The 22939-nt window shown below is 38.1% G+C and overlaps 1 protein-coding gene across 1 annotated transcript in view; it reads right to left on the bottom strand.

Moving 5' to 3' along the window:
* Positions 1–21491, bottom strand: part of FGF12 (fibroblast growth factor 12) — a 550024-nt gene extending 528533 nt beyond the window's left edge. The window contains exons 1-2 of the mRNA XM_005873210.2: positions 21375–21491; positions 21083–21225 (exon numbers count right to left, since the gene is read on the bottom strand). Coding sequence (XP_005873272.1) covers positions 21083–21095 — 13 coding nt within the window. The 5' untranslated portion in view covers positions 21096–21225; positions 21375–21491. The remainder of the gene's footprint in view (positions 1–21082; positions 21226–21374) is intronic.
* Positions 21492–22939: the final 1448 nt, after the last annotated feature.

The raw sequence follows: 22939 nt of genomic DNA, 5'->3' as shown, positions 1-22939 counted from the left end.
ATTTTATGAGTGGAAATCACTTAACATATTTGAGTGGATTCATTATTAAAAGCATTTGGCATCACAAAGAGTCGTGCTTCCTTGAAATATTAGCACTGCACAGTATGAGTAACTGATACAGTATTAATTATTTTTAAAAGTATCCATAGAATAATACAGTGTGAAGAGCAAAACAGAGACTGAGATCATTTTAGTAATCTCTCATATCCAATGAAGGTGCACTTGCTGCAATCATTTTTTTAATCCTCACCAGAGGATATGTTTTTATTGATTGTTCAGAGAGAGAGAGAGAGAGAGAGAGAGAGACCCATGTGACAAACCTCAATCAGTTGTCTCCTGTACCCACCTTGATCAGGGATCAAACCTGCAACCTAGGTATGTGCCCTGACCAGGAATTGAACCCCCAACCTTTTGGTGTATGGGATGACACTCCAACCAACTGAGCTACCCAGCCAGGGCTACTTGCCACAATCTTTAAACAGACCCTAGGCTGTGGTATCGGGACAAAGAAACTACTCCAGAAGACCATGATTATAATCCTGATTTTATACTTAAGCAAGACATTTCTTTTGTGAAAATAACTTTTTTAAAAAGAAGAGTGTATTGTATTCATTATCTGTAAATTTAGCTAATTGAAGTAAGATTTTCCCCAGCTCTATGATCACAAACCAACGTGCTATAAATATTAGATAATTTCACCTTAAAATATAAATGGAATTAAATTCTCACATAACTTGGAAAGTTTCTTATAGCTTCTCATTGTAAAAAGGGATGGATGGTTAATTGGATGATACTTATGATCAAATATAAAAAATAGTCCTGACAAGTCACTTTGGGCAAAACTTTCAGAAATTTGAAAGAGTTGATTATAGGTACCCACATTAATTTTCAAAATAAGAATATATCCTATTGATATTTTCTCTACCTTGTTTAGGCTTTGAAAGTTTCAAGGGATTCCAAACTAATTTCCAAAAGATGGTATGTTTTTCTATACCTCTTAGAGTCTGTGTAATATTTAAACAAGATAGTATATGGGAAAGCATGTATATTCTACGTAGCATTTTAAAGATGCTATATTTTTACCCTCCTTCCATCTCCTTAGCAAAATTAATCTCTCCTTATCCTATACTATTGGAATTTTGTTTCACCTCTCTTATAATTTTAATGCAGGCTCTGTTCTACATGAGATCAACCATTTCTTCTAATTGAAATTGTCTTATTCAATTGTGCATCTACAGTGCTTAGCATAGTGCCGGAGTTTTTAAAACAAATAATTAATAACTTTTTTGTTGAATGAAGGGAAAACACAAATTTAAAGTGACTAGAGAATTTATCACAACCAAATGTGTTTTAGGTGTTGTAGGCATAATTTCTCACAGAATTTCATCTGAAGTTAATACTTAGCCTCCTCTTTAAACATTCAAATTCCTCCCAGACACAATGGAAAAAGTTAGTGGATAGGAAATTCCACTGGTTCCTTTTCAGTGCTTAAAAGATTAAACTTTGCTGTTTTCTTTAAACGAGTTCCTTAAAATTGTGTATTCAAAATATACCATGTGGGTTTATAATTGGTAAGGCTTCTGACTAAATAACCTAAACTTAGAAACACCTTTAAATGCATAATACTTTTGGATCACCTATACTCAAAAAACAAAAAACAAAAACAAAAATAAAAAAACTAAACGTTTTTAAGCCGGAAGAGAGTCTCTACATTATCATTCCTTTAACCCACCTCATATTACTGATGACGCAACAGAAGCACATGAGATAAAGTGACTTTGGCAAGGTCACAGCAGATCAGTGGCTGAGCGCTGAACAACCCCGAGATGGACTCGGATCACCTGACTCCAGCCCAGGGCCGTTCCCTTCCTTCCTGTCCTCTCTAATGTATTCATCCAGGACTAACTGACCAAGCAGAAACAACTGGGAATAGTCAGACCTCTATTCATAACAACTCGTTTCATCATAGTACTCTGTGGTTTGCAAAGGACTTCCATAGACTCTCTCCTGGAGTCCTTCCCCAAACCCCAGAGGCAGGACCTTTACTTCTTTTTACAACAAACTAAGACCCAGAAATGTAAAGTGATATGTCCAAGGTCACAGAGTTAAATTTGAGCCCAGACTTTCTTACTATACACCTAATTCTCTGTACATAAATGCATAGCAATCTCTGTTCCAAAGATACAATCAGGTAAAGAAAAATAATTATTCCACTAGAATCCTCATTTGCATCTAATTAAGACAAGATTCTAAGGGGCATTCCCCAGGAACTTTGTGAAGGGTTTACAACTGTAAAGTTTGCTTTCAAAAGAACCTTAACTCTAACCAGATGAATAACCCATGCAAAAGGAATAGATGAATGTAAAAAGAGGACAGGACAGCCACCAAAATGCATGCCCAGCAAACTGACTTAGACATCAAGGACAAGAAAGTCTTTCCTTACCAATTTTTTCAGCCTCCACTTTCAAGCTGAGGGAACTGAAGCACCTCTACCACCAGGCCCCAGAAAGTGGAAATCCAGAGTTATCTTAAAGAACGGAAATGATGATAGCTGTGGCTCCAGAAATGCAGCCATATGAACCAATACAGAAGTCTCTTTTGATACTCAAAAAGGTCCTGAGAAGTACACTCTGTACCCCTGAGTCACTGAGATCAGAGAAGTAACTAAAGACAAGCATTAGAATGTAGTTACAAAGATGTGGCAGGGAACAGCACTCTAGGCTCTGCCGCATTCTAATGGGAGCGAGGAGAAGCCGAAGACTGGTGACAAGGTACAGGCACAGATAATAATGAAGAATCATGCCACTCCCCATTGCACAAGGACAAGAACAACGGTGAAAAGACCATTTTATTTCTCATTTTAGAAACAGCAGAGAAATTGCTTCTGCCCAAGTGAAGGAGGAAGTTTTCATGCCTAACTAGATTTCCTGGGGATAAAGATCGGTAGTTCTCTCCCATGGGCAACAGGAAGTTAAGTCACAGTGAATATGGTCCCTTCTTTACAGGGTATCTGAGCTCCTGGGATGAGACCTGAGTGATGTTTCAAAAGAGAAGGAAGGAGAAGTGGAGACTGTGTGCTACATGTGTGTCAGAACACACATGTGCTAGGTATGTCTATGACTATGTGGGTATAATCAAAAGTGGCACAAAAACAAGAAAATAAATAATATTATATATCAAGAACTCAATTAACTTTGTATTGTATGTGTACCTAATATGTGTTAAGGCACTAGGATTACAAGGAAGAAAGACATAGTCTATGCCGTCCTGAGGCTTGTAGCCCAGAAGAGAAGCTCTGACATGCACCCCCGTGGTGATAATATTGTGTAGAAAGAAATCCACGCTGCAGGGTGGGGTCACAGGACCAGATAAGGGACTTTTCTCATTAGAGAAGGACCAAGAAAAACTTTCCTGAGGAAATTGCAATCTCATTATTTGTGGATATAAAAATGTAATACACAGGGTGGGGCAAAAGTAGGTTCACAGTTTTTGGTATGAAAACTAATACAATAACTAAGAAGTAACAATACAAGAATAAACTCTGTGTTTTGCATACTCACAACTGTAAACCTACCTTTGCCCCATCCTGTACTTTGGGAAGATATTATAAGATCTCTTCCCAGTTGTGTTTTGTTTGAATGAATAATGTAATTATTATTAGCAGTGTATTACTGATAACGAACTTACTGTTGAATGTGTTTTTATAGTTCTTAGCTTCCCATGATATACCATTTGCTAATAGTTAAGTCATAAAACCATAAATTTAACAGAATACATTACATTCTTAAGTGTTCACTGAAGACAACATTCTCCGCCCCTTCAAAATGTTTAAATTCTATGTTGTGTGCTTTCAAGACAATGTAAATATGGAAAAACTCTCAAAAATATATTGCAGAATGGCATAACCAAAGCTTCATTTGGAAGTTGTTCCCTAAATTTGCTGGGTAAATTTGAATTCAATCAATATTAACCCGTGAAAATAAAAAGAGCCCTGCTCTTCCAGTTTAGATATGAGGACCGCAAGCCATTCTGTCTTTATGACATTACATGGAAGAGTTCGGAGTCCTACACCTATGTCCAAAGCACAGCTCCTTCATTTGTATTATTATTTTTAAAGAAATCCTCAGCGATTTTCAAAACTGGTACTTCAAGATCTCTGAGACTCAGAGCTACTACTTAATAATTTAATCCTATTTATAGATAGCTGGGATTTAGGATAGGGTGCAATTTGATTTAGTGGATAGAAAAAATAGTATGGGAATCAAGTAACCTGAGTTTTAAGTCCTGAATTTAACAGGACTGAGTTACATTTTCTCTTAGCCTCAGCTTTTCCAGGTAAAATCAAGAAGCTAAAAAATGACTTCCAAAGTCTCTTCTGAGCATAAAGATGCTATTACAGTGCTTGAATTCATAAGAGGGTTTTTCTGGGAAATTATTGCTTGAATTGTGAGAGCTGAGACTCATTTCCAATCATGAATGATTGAATGTAGACTTAATCACTCCCATCTCTCAGAGCCTCTAGCAGTTGTTAATATGTCCATTTGGCATTTACCGTATTGCACCTTGAGCAGTGTTGTCATCATGACTCAGGGGAAGTGTCCAATGATGCCCAGGTAGTGGAAGAGTGAATGAATGTCAAGACAACTTTAAAAACCTAGCTGACATGTTCTTGGTAGTCTCTTAACCTTGTAACTCTTCTATGGTATTTATGGGTGCTTTCTCATGGGAAAACTACTTTAATGACCCTGATGTGTGACAATATAAGTATGTTGGATAAAAGAGGAAGCCAGCCAGGGCACTGTTGAGAATTCCACAAAATGCTATCTCCAGGACCTCTGAGCTGAGATTATGTTTTTGTAAGATTACTTAGTATCTTTTAAAAGTAAAAGAATTCTAAGTAGAGATGGGGAGATTGAACACAGGCTTTTAATTTTCTTCCTACCTGAAACACCATTAAACATACAATAAAGGTGTCTGTGTGTGTGTGTGTGTGTGTGTGTGTGTGTGTGTGTGTGTGTGTTTGATAAATCTATAAAGATGAAGTAAAAGGGAGAGAAGAAAACCAAATTTTAGAAATGGGAATTCAGCTGGTAAAGATATAAAGGATTTAGCAGACCAGAGAAAGCTGTATTCTAACTCAGCAGTGAGTAAAGAGAATCAACAACCTAACTGAGACTGCAAAATCTCCAGGTTTGTCTAGAAGTAGGGTGAAGAGGAAAGGAATAAAATGTGCAAGATTGGTGGGAAGTTTGTTTTTAAGAAGGTATTATAATCTCAAACCCTCTCCTAAACATTGAGCAACTAGACAACTGCCCTCCCCAGTCCCAGTAGAAGACTGGAGATTTACTCTGTAGAGGACTGAACAGAAGTGCTCTGTCCAGGGGGCAGAGTGAGTCCACATTGAAAACTGGGAGGTTAAGGGAACATTTACACACCGATTGCTGAGACCCACAGAATCCTGGCAGCCAAGTCTTTACCACCCAGGTGGCAGAAAGAGTCTCCTTTGAGGAATCTTGTAAATAAGAAGAGGTAAAGGTAAGACCTAAAAATACTGATATCAGGAACTCCACCATGCAAAGCTCACCAAAATCACCCTACAACTAAGATCACTGTCAACAAGCCCCACCCATTCCAGTAACCTGTTTAGCCTCCTACACCCACTGTTAAATATAAACACGTAATTGCATATAAAAACATCTACAGAAAGTCTCTAACCTGAAAGATAGGAACCAAAACAATAAAAAAGGCTTACTGGAAACAAAGGCTATGGAAGAAGATAACAATTGTAAATATATGTATGTAATTATATATATAATTAATATTCTCAGCAAGGTATTAGAAAATGTTGCCTCAGCAAAATAAGATGGAATAATTTAAAATCAAATAAGATGGAATGATTTAAAATAATAAATAAGGATCTTGGAAACAAAATCTGATATCAGAAGTAAAAAAGAAAACCTAAGAGAAAGACTAAAAGATAGACTTGAGTGCATTACCTAGAAAATAAGTGGAAAATGTAAGAGAAATGGAAAATAGGAAATAAAGTATATAAAAATAAAAACATAAAAAATAAATTTAGTATATCAATATCTAAGTAACAAAATTTCCAAAAAGGTGAAACCAAATAAAAATTAAAACAGAAGAATAGGAAATCATCAAGAAAAAAATCTTCAGGAAAATTATCTAGATGTAAAGAATATGAGCTTCCACATTAAAGAAGCCTACTAAGTACCAAGCATAATGGGTGAGAAGAAAACCACAAGGCAAATCGTTATACTTTTTCAAAGTTCTAGGGAAAAGTATAGATCCTACAAGTTTTAAAGAGAAAAAATCAGGCATGTTCAAAAATAAAGAAATCAGAATGGCATCAGACCAGAACAACAAAACCAGGAGGGAGAAGACATTATACTGGTGCATTTAAATCTGAAAGAAAATTATTTCAACATAGAATTCTATACCTAGCAAAATTATTGTTCAAATATAAGGGGGGTGAGGAAAATGAAGATATTTTTAGATATGCAAAGGCACAGAAAATTAACTATGACATGTCTTTTTCCCACCAAATTGGGGAGTGAACTAGGAAAGAATACAGAGAATTCGGGGAAACAAGACATTCAAACAGAATCCTGCAGTTTTCCAGGGTGATGGAAAGGCAGATCCCAGAATCAGACTAGTGCCCAGGGCATAGATATAGAAGGAAGTCAGAAGGTTCTGAGAGAGATTACTTCCAGAGGGTGGACTTGATTAAAAAAAAAAAATCTGCATCTGAATGCCTTGAGATGAGGCTCACACCACTGGCAGAGGCTTGGAGCTAAATAATGAAAAGAAGATAGAAATCTGAGCAAAAAAAAACAAGACAACTGCCAGTCACCGTGGCTCAGTGGTTGAGTGCCGACCTATGAACCATGAGGTCATGGTTCGATTTCAGGTCAGGGCAATGCCTGGGTTGCATGCTCGATCCCCAGTGTGTGGCATGCAGAAGGCAGCCAATCAATGATTTTCGCTCATCATTGATGTTTCTATCTTTCTCTTCCTCTCTGAAATCATTAAAAATATATTTTTTAAAAAAACAAGACAACTATCAACCACAGACAAAACCTTAAAAGGAAAATAAGAATAATCATAGTTCAACTTGCTTAGTCATGGAAAGTATTTACCCAGTCAAAATAATGTCACAACTAAATATTGACCCAACAAAAGAGCAATGTATCAGCCCCAGGAAGATGGTGGGAAGGATGCCTGTTATGGTGAGAATGTGATTATGAGAGAGAGAGAATGAAAACTTCTTTTTTATGGTGAGGCATGAAAAATACAGGTAAGAAACAGAGAGGCTGTAAGAAGAGACTATTATTTAGAATACGGAGGTAAATATCAAAAAGAGTTGAAAGTGTTTCTCGCTGGAGAGAAAAAAAATTGAGGGAGAGAACAAAGAACTTTGATAATATACTTTCTATGTGACAAAAATAATAGGTTAAAAAAAAGAAAAGGAATAAATCACCTCAAATTTTATTCACAAGGAATTGTCTTTATACACGTCTTGCTCCATAAACATTTCTGAAGGACTAAGTAACACAGGAGGCTGCAGGGTGACCTCCGACACCCTCACATCTTTACTAAGACCCGATTCAATGGTCAGTCGAATCAAAAGAGGTTGCTGAGAGAAAAGACAAGGCTGCCCTGGCCATCTGTCTCACTGCTCCTTGTGGTTATTAAATGAAAATCATCTGCTGACCTTCATTTTCACAATCTTGTTCATAAATCTCTCATCGGCCAGCTGACACCTTCTCTATACAAGACAGTCTTCTGGATTTTTAACCATTGATTGTGGCTCTCCAGTTTGACAGTGTCTTCCTAGAACTATTTTAAGACTTTGATCCAAAAGCAGTATCTTTGTGGGGTTCCTGTACTTTACAGCTCTATGTTGAGTTACCACTGAAAGCTTAGACTGGAAAGTACTACACTTGGAATTTATTGAAACAGTTTAGTAAACCTGAATCCATCAGACTCAGCAAAAGCCCAGGGCTATGACTTTGTACCTGGGGTTATAATAAGGCAGTTTTGAGAGTTGTACTGATAGCTATATTTCGGTGAGTACTTAATATATGCCAGGCAATGTGGTAAGCACTTTTCTATATTATCTCATTTAATCTTCAAAACAACTCTATGAATAGGTACTATTATTAACTCCATTATATAGATGAGAAAATCTACGATCAGGGAAATTAGTAACCTTGCCGAATATCTTCAGCTAGAAAGTAGACAGACAAAACCCAAAACCAGAATTCAGTTTAGAAACTATTTTTAATCTCTCTAGCTTCTCTAAAGAAAGAGAGCCAGAATATGAAAACATGCCATTAAAAGAGTGATGATAAATTTGAAGGCAAATAGTATTTCATATACTTAAGGATAGAAGAGTGTCAGAAACTTCATATCAATAGTTGCTTATATAGTTTTGCTCTATCATTATAATTCTGAGACTTAATAATAATTTAAAGATCTTCAGGGAGCAATTTTTAAGTTGAACACATTTCAAAAATATTCTTGGGACTTTTTTCCTAAAATACCAATCTGTAAGTTTTGGTGTAAAAATTTGGAGGGATTGAGAGCCAAAAGGAGACAGAAATAAAACTCACTTCCATTAGGTAAAGGAAGTGTGTCAGCAGCAAAAGTTGGAAAAAGTCAGAGGATGAAATACTGACCACAGCATATACCCTGGCCATGGCAGTGGGCTTATAGATACACCTTGCTTTGTACAGTAGATATTTTCTTGAAAACCTAGGGAATAATAGATTTGCAAGTAGAATTGAATTCTAAAATCCCTGAAAATCTAATTTTAAAAGACAATTATTGATTATATCAATTAATATTTTTGAAATGTAATATATATGCAACAGGCCTCCATGATTTTCTCCCAATTTCTTTTTCATGATGTATCATTCACTGTATCTGTCTCCAGCCCTACGTGCTTTATGAGGGCGGGGACTTTGTCTTGTCCCTCCCATATTCAGCACCTAGAACAGTGTCCAGCATAACAAATATTTGCCGGTTAATGAATTAACCAATCACTTAATATTTTCCTAGTTGCTACATGTATATTAGTGACTATTTCCCTTTGCTTATACTATTCTGTCAGCCTGGGATACTTTTCCAATGTTTCAACACCACCCCTTCTGCAAGACCTACCTCAAATGCCAGCTCCTTTTTTCTATATTCCCACAAAACATATTTCTCTATCTGGTGTAATCATAGAGGATGTAAACCTTGTTTCACTCATTGGTTCCTGGCCTATAACAGCTATCCAGAGCAATTCACACAGAATATATGATAGTGAAAGTAAATGTAAAATGTAGTCTACATTTTCACATGCATTGCCAACTGTCAGCTTTTCCTGGGATTCTGTTTGGGTCTACCTTCAAAAGCTAGTCTTCATGAGGTCAGAAACTATGTCACTTTTTATGTTGTGTACCAATGACAAACAATGTGCATGGTGTAGATAAATGGAAATGTCTACATCCAAACATGGATATTTTTTATTAACTAACTAGCCACAGTGGTTGTGGACAGTGCTGGGTAGTTTTCTAGTTGTAATCATGTTGATGCCTTCAAACTGTGGCATTCCTCATGAGAACTCTAAGACATGGTCCCTTATCTGACATTCTTCAATAATGAGAAAAATGTATATTGTATATACATGTAAATGTATACTTATACATTTATTTCTTGATACAATACCCAAGTACAAGAGAGTCTTAGACGAGGTTGTCTACACCAGTGGTCCTCAAAATATGATCCCTAGACCAGCAGTATAGGCAGCCCCAGGGAACTAGTTAGAAATGCAAACTCTCAGGCCCACCCCAGACCAACTGAATCAGAACCTCTGGGAGTGAGACTCAGAAATGTGTGTTCTAATGAGCCTATAGGTCATTGTGATGCAACCAATGTCTGAAAACCTCCGATCGGGCATACTGGGCAGAAAGGTGTCCTCACTATTCTGACATGAACAGTAGAATGTTTCCTAGACCAACGATGTCAATTTTCCTATTACAAGGGTTAAGTTTTATCTCCTGAGGAAACTGGATTTCATGTTAGGCCAGACAATGGGAACAAATTAGTCAAATTCTGATTTTTTTAAAAAAAGATCAGTGGATTAACCAATTGGCGTCACTACTCTAGTTTTTATAGCATGACAAACCAGCGTGACTTAAAAAGTATCATTTTAAATGGTGCCTCACAGCTTCATGGCATTCTGGTGGTTGCAACAGAGAAAAATGAGTGAACTGGAACCAGAAAAGGTGAAGGAGAAAGCTAATGAGAGCAGCAGGGGTCAACAGTCCATAGAAGAGCATGAAGGAATGGAACCAGTTCTAGACCAATCACAGCTGGTGTCAAAGGACGGGGGAGGGGAAATGGTAGGGGAAGGAAGGAATATGGTAGTAAGAGTTAAACAAGACGGCAGCTTCCAGCATCAGGTAGAAATCCTGGCATGCTTCAGGAATGTTACATGTGGTGCGAGGGGTACCAAATCCTGCATCTAGTTCTATGCAAGGGGGCTACCATGATAGTGGGGGAGTTTAAGGCAAGAATCCAACCCACACAGGAACATAGGAAGTAGGAAGCCTAAGGGTCAGATAATAACTATCAAAGCAGAAGCTGTTGTTATTGAATACTGATTTTATGTTTGGTTATATATATATTTATTTATTTGTCCCTGGGAAGAACAATTGTACAAATGAGGACTCAAAGACACAGAGATATATCTTACCAAAGTCACAGGGATTAACAAGTTGCTAGTTATGTATGTGATTTCAAGTTTTGTAATCTTTCTCTCACATGAATGAGCTTCCCAGATAGGCAGAGCAGCTATTCAAGGGGAGCTGAGGAAAAGAAGTTGCAATTCCATGCCTACTTAAGGCCCTGGGTTTGGAGCCAACCCAAGGCACAAGAGAGCAGCAGGCTCTTTCTCAAGCCCACCTGAGAGCAGGCAGGAACTGCTGATATCTCCCTGAGTCTGGTTCTCATTGGTCCAGGGTTTGGGGGAGACTGAGCAATAAAGGATAATAAAGGGTACTAAAGGATAATAAAGTATATACTAAAAAGTAATAAAGTGAATATTAAATTTAGTATATGTAAACAGCTGGATTCATTTTTCAGGAACTAATTGACTTACCAGACTTAAAAAGTATACCCTGGATGTTTGCTTGTAGTTAGGCTCACAGACTCTGAAGCCAGTCTGCCATTTACTAGCTGTGTAATATAGACAAGTTACTGAATATCTCTATGCCTGGGTCTTCCATTCCTTGAAACAGGGATAGCAATAGTGCCTGCCTTACTGGATTGCTATAAGGATTAGTTGAGTCAATGTATATAAAGCAGTGTTTGGTCCATAGTAAAAGATACATCAGTATTATTCAAAAGACTCAGTTATCTCCTCATAGCCCTTTTAATGTTCCACAGGAATAAAGCATGGAATCATGGCTCATGGAGAGATTTGCTTGAGTTCAGCTTAAGTAAATTGTTTAAGCACTTATAACTGAATCTAATGTCTAGTGATATATGCTTTATTAAAAATTATAATAAACTATTGATAAAAGATTTGAAAATGAAAAAGAATTCAGTCACAATCCAATCACCATTAACTAAATATTGGCAATTTTTGCATATTACCATCTACTCTTTGTCCATGAATCATACAAATTTACATTATTGTAATAAATACATAAATCCACATCACTTTTTTCATAATCATCATCAGATCACAAGTGTTTCTGATTACAACTCATGCTCACTAATACGTTAATGTCTGTTAAATAGTTCACCCCATCATTACATTTTTATTATTTGCACAATCAAGAAATTAAGCTTACTAACCATAAAGCTCTTATACTCTTGAGAACTTTTATCTAGATACAAAAAAATATGCTTCTTCAATCTAAAATGATCAGTATCCCATCAAATGTCAGAAAAGATGACTATTGGTTTATAAGTTGTTTGAAGACAATGAGGGATCGATTACAATTATTTTTCAGTAATATATTGCTAATGATTGAGAACTGAAAGAAAATCAAATATCCTTTCTCTAATGTTGGTAAAACATTCAGCTCTTAGACTCTTGGCGTTAATCTGTTTATCTTTTCTTTTTTTAGGGGGAATGCTGATTTGGGTTGGGAGAGAGGAGAAAACTGTATTCACCAAATCAACTTCACATATGACTAATGTATAAATAAACTGATCTTAATTGTAAAAACAAGATATGTGTGAGGGTAAAAAATGTTACAGAAACATAATGTACAATCTGCTGAGCAAAAATGACACTGCGTTAGCCAGAGAAATAGGAGAGATCAAGGTGCCAAATATAAAGCCTTAAACAGAACATATCCACTGTAATTCCTACATAAACACATCACAAATGCTTGTTCTTACAATTCCAGAGTTGAAAAGAATCTTGTCACTAATCTACCCTTGTTTCACAGGTGAAGAAACAAGGACTGAGAAAGGAAGTGACCAACTCAATGTCACACAATGAACTGGAACAGGAAGTAGGACTCAAATCCAAGTCTCCAGCCTCCTAAGCCAGGCCACTGCAGCCACCCACCGGTTCAGACATAGTTGGGCTGTCTTAATGCTTTCTCACTTGAAACCAAATTAATTGTTCAACCCAGTTCAATTGCTCAACCCAGTTATAGACCCAACAACTTCAGTCACACAACTCACAGCATTAAACAGCTAGCTCAAATCTACAGTGGGTCCTAAAAAATGAATATGGCAATTGTGACCACCCTGTCTTATTTTCTATGGACATCAAATGTAAAGAGGAACAAGTAAAGAAAAAATACAAACAAGCAGTTTCTTTACTAAGAAACTAGAAATGAATAAGCAAATAGAGCTAAAGAACGGCTTAGGACACGAAACTCCGGTGAGGAGAAGGAAGAGATTTTTCCCCAGATTCCACCATCGAATGGAGGGACTAGAACATGAACCCAGGTTCTCCAGTGTATTGTCTAATGTCAGTTTTATTTCATCAGAACATGCACATGTTTTCTGTGCCTCTGTGAGTCACCCTAGTATACAATCTCATGTCCCATCAGTATGCACAGCCCAGTTTGGCCTTAGAGACTCAAACACATAGCAGATACTCAGTAGATGCTGCTTAGTAAATGAAGCAATCAATCATCTTGTTCTAAAATTGCTTTGGTTGTCTCCTTTGCCTTAGTATTATTGAGGGTTTTGCGATATTTGCATTATCAGTTTGCTTTTCATGCTGATGCTGATGCAAAGTCCATAAATAAAAAGTACCTGTGCCATTTCATTTTAAATTATTTGAAGGCTTGCAAATACAGTGACATTTACATGACAACCTTTCTTTTGACATATAGCACATATTTCTCCTCTAAGTTCCAGAAGAGAGAAAGAAGTAAACCAAATTCAATTTTAGATTGTGTTGGAAATGTTGAAAATATTTTGAAATGAAAGAAGAGCCCTTGTAGAAAACTGCTTAAATAATCTAATTTTAAACTATCCAGATTCTAACAATTAGAATGATTATGTAATAAATCTTGTGTAATTCTCTTATTTGCAGAGCCTGTAAGCCCAATTTAGTACGTGAATGAGACGAGGGGCATAAACATTCTGACTTTTTTTTTTTTTTGCAATCAGAAACATATCTAGATGATCAGATTCCAAAAAGCTGAAAAGACATTTCCTAATTTGCCTTGTGCTAAGGTTTGCTCACCCTGTTTGAATGTCAGCAGTGTTTGAGGGTTTCAGCAAAACCTAATTGTTTCACATGGGTGACAAGTGTAGGAATGAATGGGATGGGGAGAGACGGACACTTGGCAGATTGGCCTTGCTGCTTCTTCCTGCCTGCTGGCTAAACGAATGTTCCAATGTTCGATGTGTTTGGTCATCTTCTGAATGGCCTCTGCAAGTTTCTGGATTTTTTTTTCCCTGCAGCCTAGTCCCTTTGGGCTGCTTCTCAGGCTAATGGCCTGTCCACAAAGAGAAGAGAAACAAAAACCTAACCGCAGAACAGCAACTTCCCTTTATTTCTTTCACAGAGTTTAAAGCCCCACTTTCAATGACCTGTCCTCTCTGAATCACTGGCAGGAGGGTTTGTTTCAGGTAAAATGCAAGACAGAGTATGCGCTAAAGAAAGAAAGACGGTGCTGTGCAGGGACAACAGGTGTCCTTTGGGGCTTCTGCCAAGGCACTATCCATCCGCTGCATCACAGCCCAAAATACCATGGTCTGCCTGGGTGGGAGTTCTACATTCCAGAGACAAGGAGAAAGAGACTGTTTCGAAAAGTAACTGAAGAGGAGAGCAAACTAAAATTAGAACTGTAGACATAGATCCTGGAAAAACCCCACCGTGCTCTGCCTGCAAGGATGCTAACAAGGAGATGAGGATGAAGATGGTGGGGAAACTAAGGTCATGTGTCACCTGAGCCTCAGACACTCTCCATGTCCATGTTGCATCCCAAGCCTGGGATACAGAAATTAGGCCCCTCTTCTACATGAACACCTTCTCAACACTAAAGAGGGTGACAATAAAAGTCAAGGCCCAGGCAGTAGGAGTCCTGTAGTGTTCCTGATAAGGGATGCAGGTACATGTTATAGTTTCATAATAACCACCCTGTAGCTCATTTATTGATTCATAATTGAAGGTGTACATCCTAATCACCTGATGTGCTTCTTAAATATCTAAGCCTCACATATCCTGGGGTACCCAGTGATTCTGCTGTGCACCCTTGATTAAGAATCTGTTTGTGGTCATATTTTACACATCCATGTTTTAAACCCATCGAAGATATATAATACTTGACCCAATATATCTCCACCTTCAACCCCACAAGATGTTATATAACTGCCTCAAACTAAGCCTGAGCAACATAGAAATAAATTTAGATATTCTAGGAGTAACTGTAAAACATATAAAATAAGTGTAAAAGAAGTCCCTCTTTGTACATGGAAGCCTTTGTGGAAACCAGAGGAGATAATGTTGAGTGTCTATGTGGGATGCTTGCTGCTAAAACTACAAAGGTGGCAAAGGACAAATTTCTCCCCTCCAGGACCTCACAGTCTAGTGAAAAGACAAACACAGATAATCATGATGAAAGACTGACTCCAAAGAACTCTAAATGCTTTATTGGTATGAGTTTAAGTTCATACTCATATTATGGTATGGGGCTTGAGGTGGGTGCAATAATTCTTATTTTATAGAGAAACAAAGTTAAGATGTGTTGCCTAAGTCACTTAGTCTTTCTGAGCCTGTTTTGTTATTTATAAAATGAAGTTAAAATGTCTAATCTCAGAATTTTAAGGGAGATGACAATAAAAGCCCATTAAAAAGATACAAAGTGTCTCATCAATGTTATTTATGGCTGTTGATACATGAAAAATCACAAATCCATTCGTGATCACACAGCACTAGACGGGTTAGTACTTCAGAAGCTTAAAGGCGGAAAAGAATAGGGATAAGAGAATGATAGGAGATAACTAACTGGCCACCTCTAGACTCATTACTAATGCTAACGAGCCTCATAATAATAACACGATGGGTTACTAGCTGGGTATCTAGTCAGTTGGAACAGCTTTTAGAGTGGATACTTAGCTTGAGTTCAAATGTTCTCCCACACAACAATTTTGTTTAAAGAAACCAAAGGGGGAACAAAAGACAGGCATTATTGCTGTGGAATGTTAAGTGCCTCTCTGGTGGTCATTAATTACTGGATGATTTTATATTCTAGCCTGCTAGGTAACCTACTCTAATTCTGAAAGATAAATGACATGCAATGTTAGAAATGCATAAGAGATACACAATGTTAGAAAGCCACAGCCTGTTTGTGTACCTCTAAAATGTAAGCTCCTGGACGGCAAGCCAATGCACTATTTATATCTCTCTCCCCAGAATTTAATAATGTGTCCGAAGCAATGTGGCATCTCAGCAAATATACTGAATCAAACAAAATGCACGTCCTCTAATAGTTAAGAATCCTGAGACAGACAGGAAAACTATATCTAATGATGTAATAAAAGTAACACTGGAGTAAGAACGAGGATCTCCTCCATCCAATGCCTATTCTGTTACATTATATTTTTTACTGCATTTTATTTTACTTATCTCACCACCATCGCCTCAGTGTTTTAGTTGTTGTTTTTAATCACAAAGGAGCTTTTCTTAAAATCACTTCCCAGTTCTCTAAATGAGTTACTACGTAGACATTTTCTTTCTCTCCTGTAGGGTGAAACATTCTGTTTTCAGAGACACAACTGTTCTATACATTAAATGCATTAGTTCGTGGCTCTGCTTGGACTCTAATGGGTGGTGTGAAACCCAGAACAGAGCTGAACATTCATTGGGAACATATATACAGCTCTCTATAGAGAAAGCAGATCAAGTTACTGACTTCTGTGTTCTGAAATCAAGTTTATGCTTCTGTCGCCCTCCTGGTAGCCAAACATATTTTGCCTCTCCTAACTTACAATCTCCTGGTGCATAAACAGGCATGATGAAGTAATCAAGGCTATGCAGTTCAACATACACAATCTGAGTCCCTCAAGTACACATTTGCATAGGTAAATGGAAACGTTTTATATGAGGCAGGCTCCTGGGTAGCTGCAGGTATGTTACACAAGAAGGACAATCTATTAATGGGGATATGAGAGTGAGATCTTTAAGATCAGAGATTGCTTCTTAGCACATTGGGAATATAGCAGTTGCTCAATAAACATTTGTTTACATAAAGAGCATAAAATTACAAGGCGGATTGCAAAAAAAAATGCAGTACGTAAGGGACAAATTAGATATGGGGAGGTCAGGGAAGATTTTATGGAACAAGGGCCATAGCAAATGAATCTCAAAAGAGTTGAGCAGAGACATATGACAACGGGAAAAGGGTAAAGCTATATTCACTCTGTTAAGATGTACCTTGAGTTAAAAAGTCTAATATCACACTATCATGGATATATATCAGGGAATTGTCAGGAGCTCAGAATAGACCTAGAAAATAAGTGTTTAAAGATAATCAGGGTTGAAAGTAAATGGCTTGAGGAAGAGCAGAGAGAGGATATTTAAAAGTGAGTTTGGCCTGGCTGGTATGGCTCAGTGGTTGAGCATTGACCTATGAACCAGGAGGTCATGCTTCATTTCCCAGTCAGGGCATATGCCTGGGTTTTGGGCTCGATCCCCAGTTTTGGGGGTGTAGGAGGCAGCCAATCAATGATTCTCTCTCATCATTGCTGTTTCTATCTCTCTCTTCCTCTTTCTTCCTCTCTGAAATCAATAAAAATATATATATTTTTTAAAGTGAGTTTGTTTCTGATCTAACCATGAAGCAGGCAATTTCCTTTCCTTTCATTTCCATTCTGTCCAGAAGCAACAAGAAGACCTATATCATGATTACATATCCAAGAGCTTCCAGATTGATTAGTGAGATCATATCAAATCTTCTCTACTGAGGGGCCTGAAGTGATGTCATTCTCAGATATAATCAATTCTCCAAGATCTAGACCAGTGCTGCTTAAACTTGCATGTGTATATAAAGGACCAGCAGACCTTGATGAACTGCACATTTGATTCATAAAATCTAGGGTGGGTCCTGAGAGTCTGCATTTCTAACAAGTTCCCAAGTAATGTCGATGTGCTTTAATGCTGCTGGTAATGTGGTCTGTGGACCACACCTTGAGTAGTAAGGATCTAGACCAGTGGGTAACTCTAGCTATCCATTAGCATCAGTTGGGAAGCTTCTTCAAAATACCTGTGCCCAGGTTCCACTCCAGGACCAATTAAACCAGAATGTCTAGAGATGTGGCCTAAGCATTCTTATGCTTTTAAAAACTCTACAGGTGTTCCTAATATGCCAGCCTGATGTCAAAAACATAGCTAGACAAAGACAGATGTAATACAGTTGTCAGGAGAGGAGGAAAATAGGGGAGAGAGCAAGAGAGAAATGATGGAAGATAGATAGATAGATAGATAGATAGATAGATAGATAGATAGATAGATAGATAGATAGATAGACAGACAGATGATAGATGATAGACAAATATCTTTCCTCACTCTAAATCAGTGCGTCTCAAACTACCTGGGGATTTTGTTAAAGTAAGTTTCTGATTCAATACAAATTACCTGGGGATTTTGTTAATATAAGCTTCTGATTCAATTGTCCTGGAGTAAAGAAAATATTCTGCAGTTGAAAAAAGCTAGTTAGTTTTCAAACCACATTTTGATTATCCAGAGACTAAATCAGTGGTTCCCAAACATCGTTGCATCTGGGATCATTTAAAACTACCTATATGTTTTGCACCCTAATATTCCGATGTAATTGGTATGGGGTGCCACTTAGCCCCGAGGATGGCCACAAAGCATGCCAGATGACTCTACTGCGCAGCAAAGACTGTGAGCCACTGCAAGGCACAAATTCTGTCAAAGCTGTTCCGACTGTGCACCAACCAACCCAAACCTTTGAAGCTATATTAATTACCCTGGTGCACTGAAATCACTGAACTTAGATGGTGACTTGATTGCTAGGGCAACTGATTTATTTTCCTCTCTTCTTTTCCCTGGATGACAGGAAGTGGGGAGCAAAGCAATAAGGAAAGAAACAAAAGCAAATTTATCTTCGTTGTAAATAACCGAAGTCCAACTTGCTAGAAACTCTGGACAAGTGCTCAAAGAAAGATTTTCAAATGCTAGAGGTAATGTGAAGGTTGTCAAACGCAAGTGACAGGAGTCAATAATAATTGAGCCATTCGATTTTTTTCTGAGATAAAGAACTCTTGAACCCTCAACTGAATCATGCCATAATACTCTTCTAATCTATATTAAAAGAGTTTCCAGTAGAAAAAATAATTATATTTACTTACATTTCAGAATGTCTTCCTAGAAATAGATTTGAATCTGTTGGGGAAAGAAGTTTGTACATGGCAGCATAAAGTATAAAAGATGGACTAATTTGAATGGAACACACACCTCTTAATATACTAATACAAATTTTAAGTTAGCTACAATGTTTAGCTGTTCCAATTGCATCAACTTAGAAAATAAAGCCAATATGTAAAAAATGTATCCATTCTTAATGTGGTCACTACCTAGCTAATTCAGCTTTGTAAAGGAAACCCAAGTGCTAACATGCATAAAAACATTTATGATGTGTTTTGTGTGAGGCAATATGGTACCTCTGCAGAATAACCACAATATTGGCTTGGGGCAAAATTCTTCACTGCCTTTTGGTCAATGCTGTGATTCATGCCTGTATCACTGTTATCTGAATAGCTATAGAAGTTCTGGCCTGATTCTTCTCAGATATATTTCTCAGATTCTTTCTCCTTTCAAAACCAAGACTGGTAGAATATCTAGAACTCTACTACTGTCAATTTGAGATATAAACCAACTGGAATTTTGAGTGACATGTAATATATTTTATGAGCAAGGAAGGAAAATAAAAAAGTATTGCTAAGAGATACATCGTCCTTATGATGGGCCAGGAATTAGTATATAAATTAGAAGCCAAACATTACCAAGGAACATTGCCAAAAAACAAACAAACACAAAAACAAGTTAATAACCATACAGCAGGTATCATCTAAGCACACAAAAATCTATTTCATAGTAAAATAATACTCTCTCTGTCTGCCATTAACTTTATGTTCCAGAAATACTTAATCAACTGGAATATTACAGACCTCTATGAGTTAAGACTGGTTTCTCATTTTAAAATGGATTCTATAATAAAGTTAATAAATATATGCCTCTTTATACTTATACATGTATATGTAGAAATATAAGTATTTGGATTTTCTCATATATGTACATCACTGTTAGTCATTGAAGTGCTCATCAGCGAATCACAACAATAGTTTTTCTAAACTAAAAATTGCCAGCTAGTCTGAATTCATGTTAATTCAGTTCTTTTCATACCGTAAATACTTACCTAGGTTCAAATACTTAACTCTACTAATTAAATACTTAAAATACTTCCTTGAACATAGACCTGCTATCATTCAGCATGCTAGTTTTATTAATCAGCCCAGAAATAGGAAATCCACCACCATCCGCTGATCCTGAGCACATTAGCACAATGACTGACATTCCTGGTTTAAAAATAAAACCTTGTCTCAAATATAGCTTCTCCAGTGCTTGGTAATGAATATAGTTTCATAAAAGTTGACAACATTTCTTCTGTTTTCACTAGAATCAAGTATATCCAATATTCCTCCTGGGTATCTGACCACATCACTCAAGGCTATTGCAATCTGGTGGGTGTTTGAAGAAGGAGGAAGAGGAGGAGAAAGAAGAGACCTGCATAGATGGGGTTAAACCCAAAGGATATCCAATCTCACAGTTGTAATAGCCATTTTGTTTTTGTGTATTAAATATGCCATCAGAAGTTGGTTTTTGTAGTCCCTTTCCCAGTTAGCATGTACACATCATACAGAATTGCTTAGGAGGAGAATATTAAGATATACATGTCCACAACTAGTAAATTCATCGTGTTTGGGAGTCAAGCAGTACTCCCAGCACACTGCTCTTCTTAGAGGTCAGTTCTAACGCACACTGTTTCAAATAGACCCAATTTATCTGCTGATATATATTGAAAATGCAGTAGGATGTGGTCATACACACCCAAAAATACCATCTTCCAGGGGTGGGGGTGGAGAAATCCAAACATTTTTATAGCAATGCATTATTGGATATCAGATACAAACATGCCTGTCAGCAATACTAAAGCAAATTAATTGTATTTATTTGAGCTCATCGATTCCATAGAAAAGAAATTGCTTTACCAACACATCTCTCCTCTCCCACCAGCTAAAGACTCTCCCCACCCCCACCCCCAAAATAATAAATAACAACTCGTCACACTTCACTAAGCAACTGACGGAGTATTAAACACTGTCTTCCGAGCTGTGGGAATTAACAAGAAGTGGCCCTCCTGCCAGGATTCCCCGCTGCTGCAACGGACATAGCATCTCCTATCGACCTAGTACGATGCTCGCTCCCCAAGCACTGCAGTCCCCTCGCGGAGGACTGCCTTGGCCACACGCACATGCAGCGGGAAGTCCCCCGAAGGGGATAGAGACATACCTTTGCTCTCCATTTCGGTCCCCTTCGAGTGCTGGGAAGTTCAATGGAAGTTGGCCGGAAGATGTGGGCCCGCTTCAGATTCCCAAACCTGGGAAGCCAATCTGATGATTTCGCCCGTACTTCCTTCCTTTCCCTCAGGCTTCCTGAAAGATGGGATTTCTTAAACCTTGAAGCTGCAATCAGCCACCAAAGGACACTAAGCAGCAGCAGCAGATTGCCTCTATGAGGGATAGACTGCAACGCACATCTGGCATTGAAATGCATGCACGGTGCCCGCTCAGATGATTTTTACCTGGGTCTGGAAGCTGCAAGCAGGAGCTGTCCTCCGAGCCTGGTGCTGCAGGTGTAGTGACAGATCATCCCACTTTGCTTTCTGGATGTACGATTTGCATAGGCGCTGGCACGCATGCGCAGGGCATCCTCCCTCCCCTTTTCACCGCCTCCTGCTCCCCGCCCCCTTCGTTTCTCTCCCCAATACCTTCCCTAGTTATCCCCGCCACCGAATAGCTGAAGCGTTGGGGCACAGGGAAGCAATGCAAAAAATAAAGGCCGGACTGGATTTTCCTTTGCAAACTAGAAATGGATTGGATTGGGATGGTGTCCTGGTTTCAAATGATTTTTCCAGGATGGATTACAGAAACCTATGGTCCACGAGCTGGGTCCAGCTTTATTCAGAAGGCAGAAAGGGGAGGAAGGAAGAGAAGGGGATTTGGGAATCCTATTTGAGGGGCATCGTTTGGGTTTCTCTCCTTACTGCTGCAGTAACTTTCCAGGTGAATGCTTTCCCCAAGGAGGACCCACTTCCCCCACTGGATTCATACTTCTCCCGCATTCCTGTTCTTGTTTTGTTTTTTTAGGGGGTGGGGTGGGAGTAGCCCTGGAGCTAACAAAGCTTAGTATTCGCCCACTTCTTTGCTGCTCAGACTTGAATTTCCTTGCCTCCCTGAGATCCCCTTTGCCTCCATCCCCAAACGCCCATGAACAAGCGCCAAGGCTTGGAAAGTTCTCTAAACAATGATACTGAGGATACTGGGGGGAGAGGGGGTGGGGTGCTCTTTTTAGCTTTTTTCCAACAATCAACCAAGAAGTAGACCCCAAAGGTGGGGAGGCACCTTATTGATATAAGTACTTTAAAACTGTACCTATCATCGTTTTATGAAGGTGCAGAGGAGGAGTGCTTTTCCTGTATAAGGCTATAGGAAAAGATGGAAAGCCAGGAATTCCTGAAGTACCACTTCCATATCAGAGTATTTTAAAAGCCACACTATATTTAGTTTATCTGCAAAATGTGTAAGGAAATAAATGTGTGTTCACTAACTTTTTTTTCTTTCAATAGTCCAAATTCTCCTGAGAGAATATTCTCTCCTTGAGAATAATAGTCTTATTCTCAGGCATAAAAACAAATCAAGAAAACTCTGTTGTCTGGAATGGCTAAGGAGAGAGATGTGCAGATTAATCACACCTCAGGTTACACAAAGATCCCTCCATAGTAGACTTCTAATCCCAATTGTCAAAACATTGAAATACAATAAAATGTACTCCCAACAAGAAACCTGAGACTGACTACAATTCAGTTTTCTGGTGATTCAGAAGGCATCCTGGGATTTTTCCAATGTCTGAAGGCCTTGATTACAAATATTAATCATGACAGTTCAACCAGACTGGGACATTTATTAGTGGAGGGCTCCTGCTGATGAACGGCTGTGGTTCAGCAAAGCCTACCTCCATGCAGCACTGAGGAATTAAAACACTGAAGTGTGGGATTACAGAGGCCACAACCTAAGGTCTACTAACCTTTGGGCTCTCACACTGCATGCCAAAGTAAGTATTTGGAAAAAATCACAAAACTCAGAATTT

This window comes from Myotis brandtii, unplaced genomic scaffold (assembly GCF_000412655.1).
Source record: "Myotis brandtii unplaced genomic scaffold, ASM41265v1 scaffold4, whole genome shotgun sequence".
In the NCBI taxonomy this organism is placed as follows: domain Eukaryota; kingdom Metazoa; phylum Chordata; class Mammalia; order Chiroptera; family Vespertilionidae; genus Myotis; species Myotis brandtii.
Note: the sequence above shows the minus strand (reverse complement) of the source record. Positions and strands in the feature narration are given on the sequence as shown.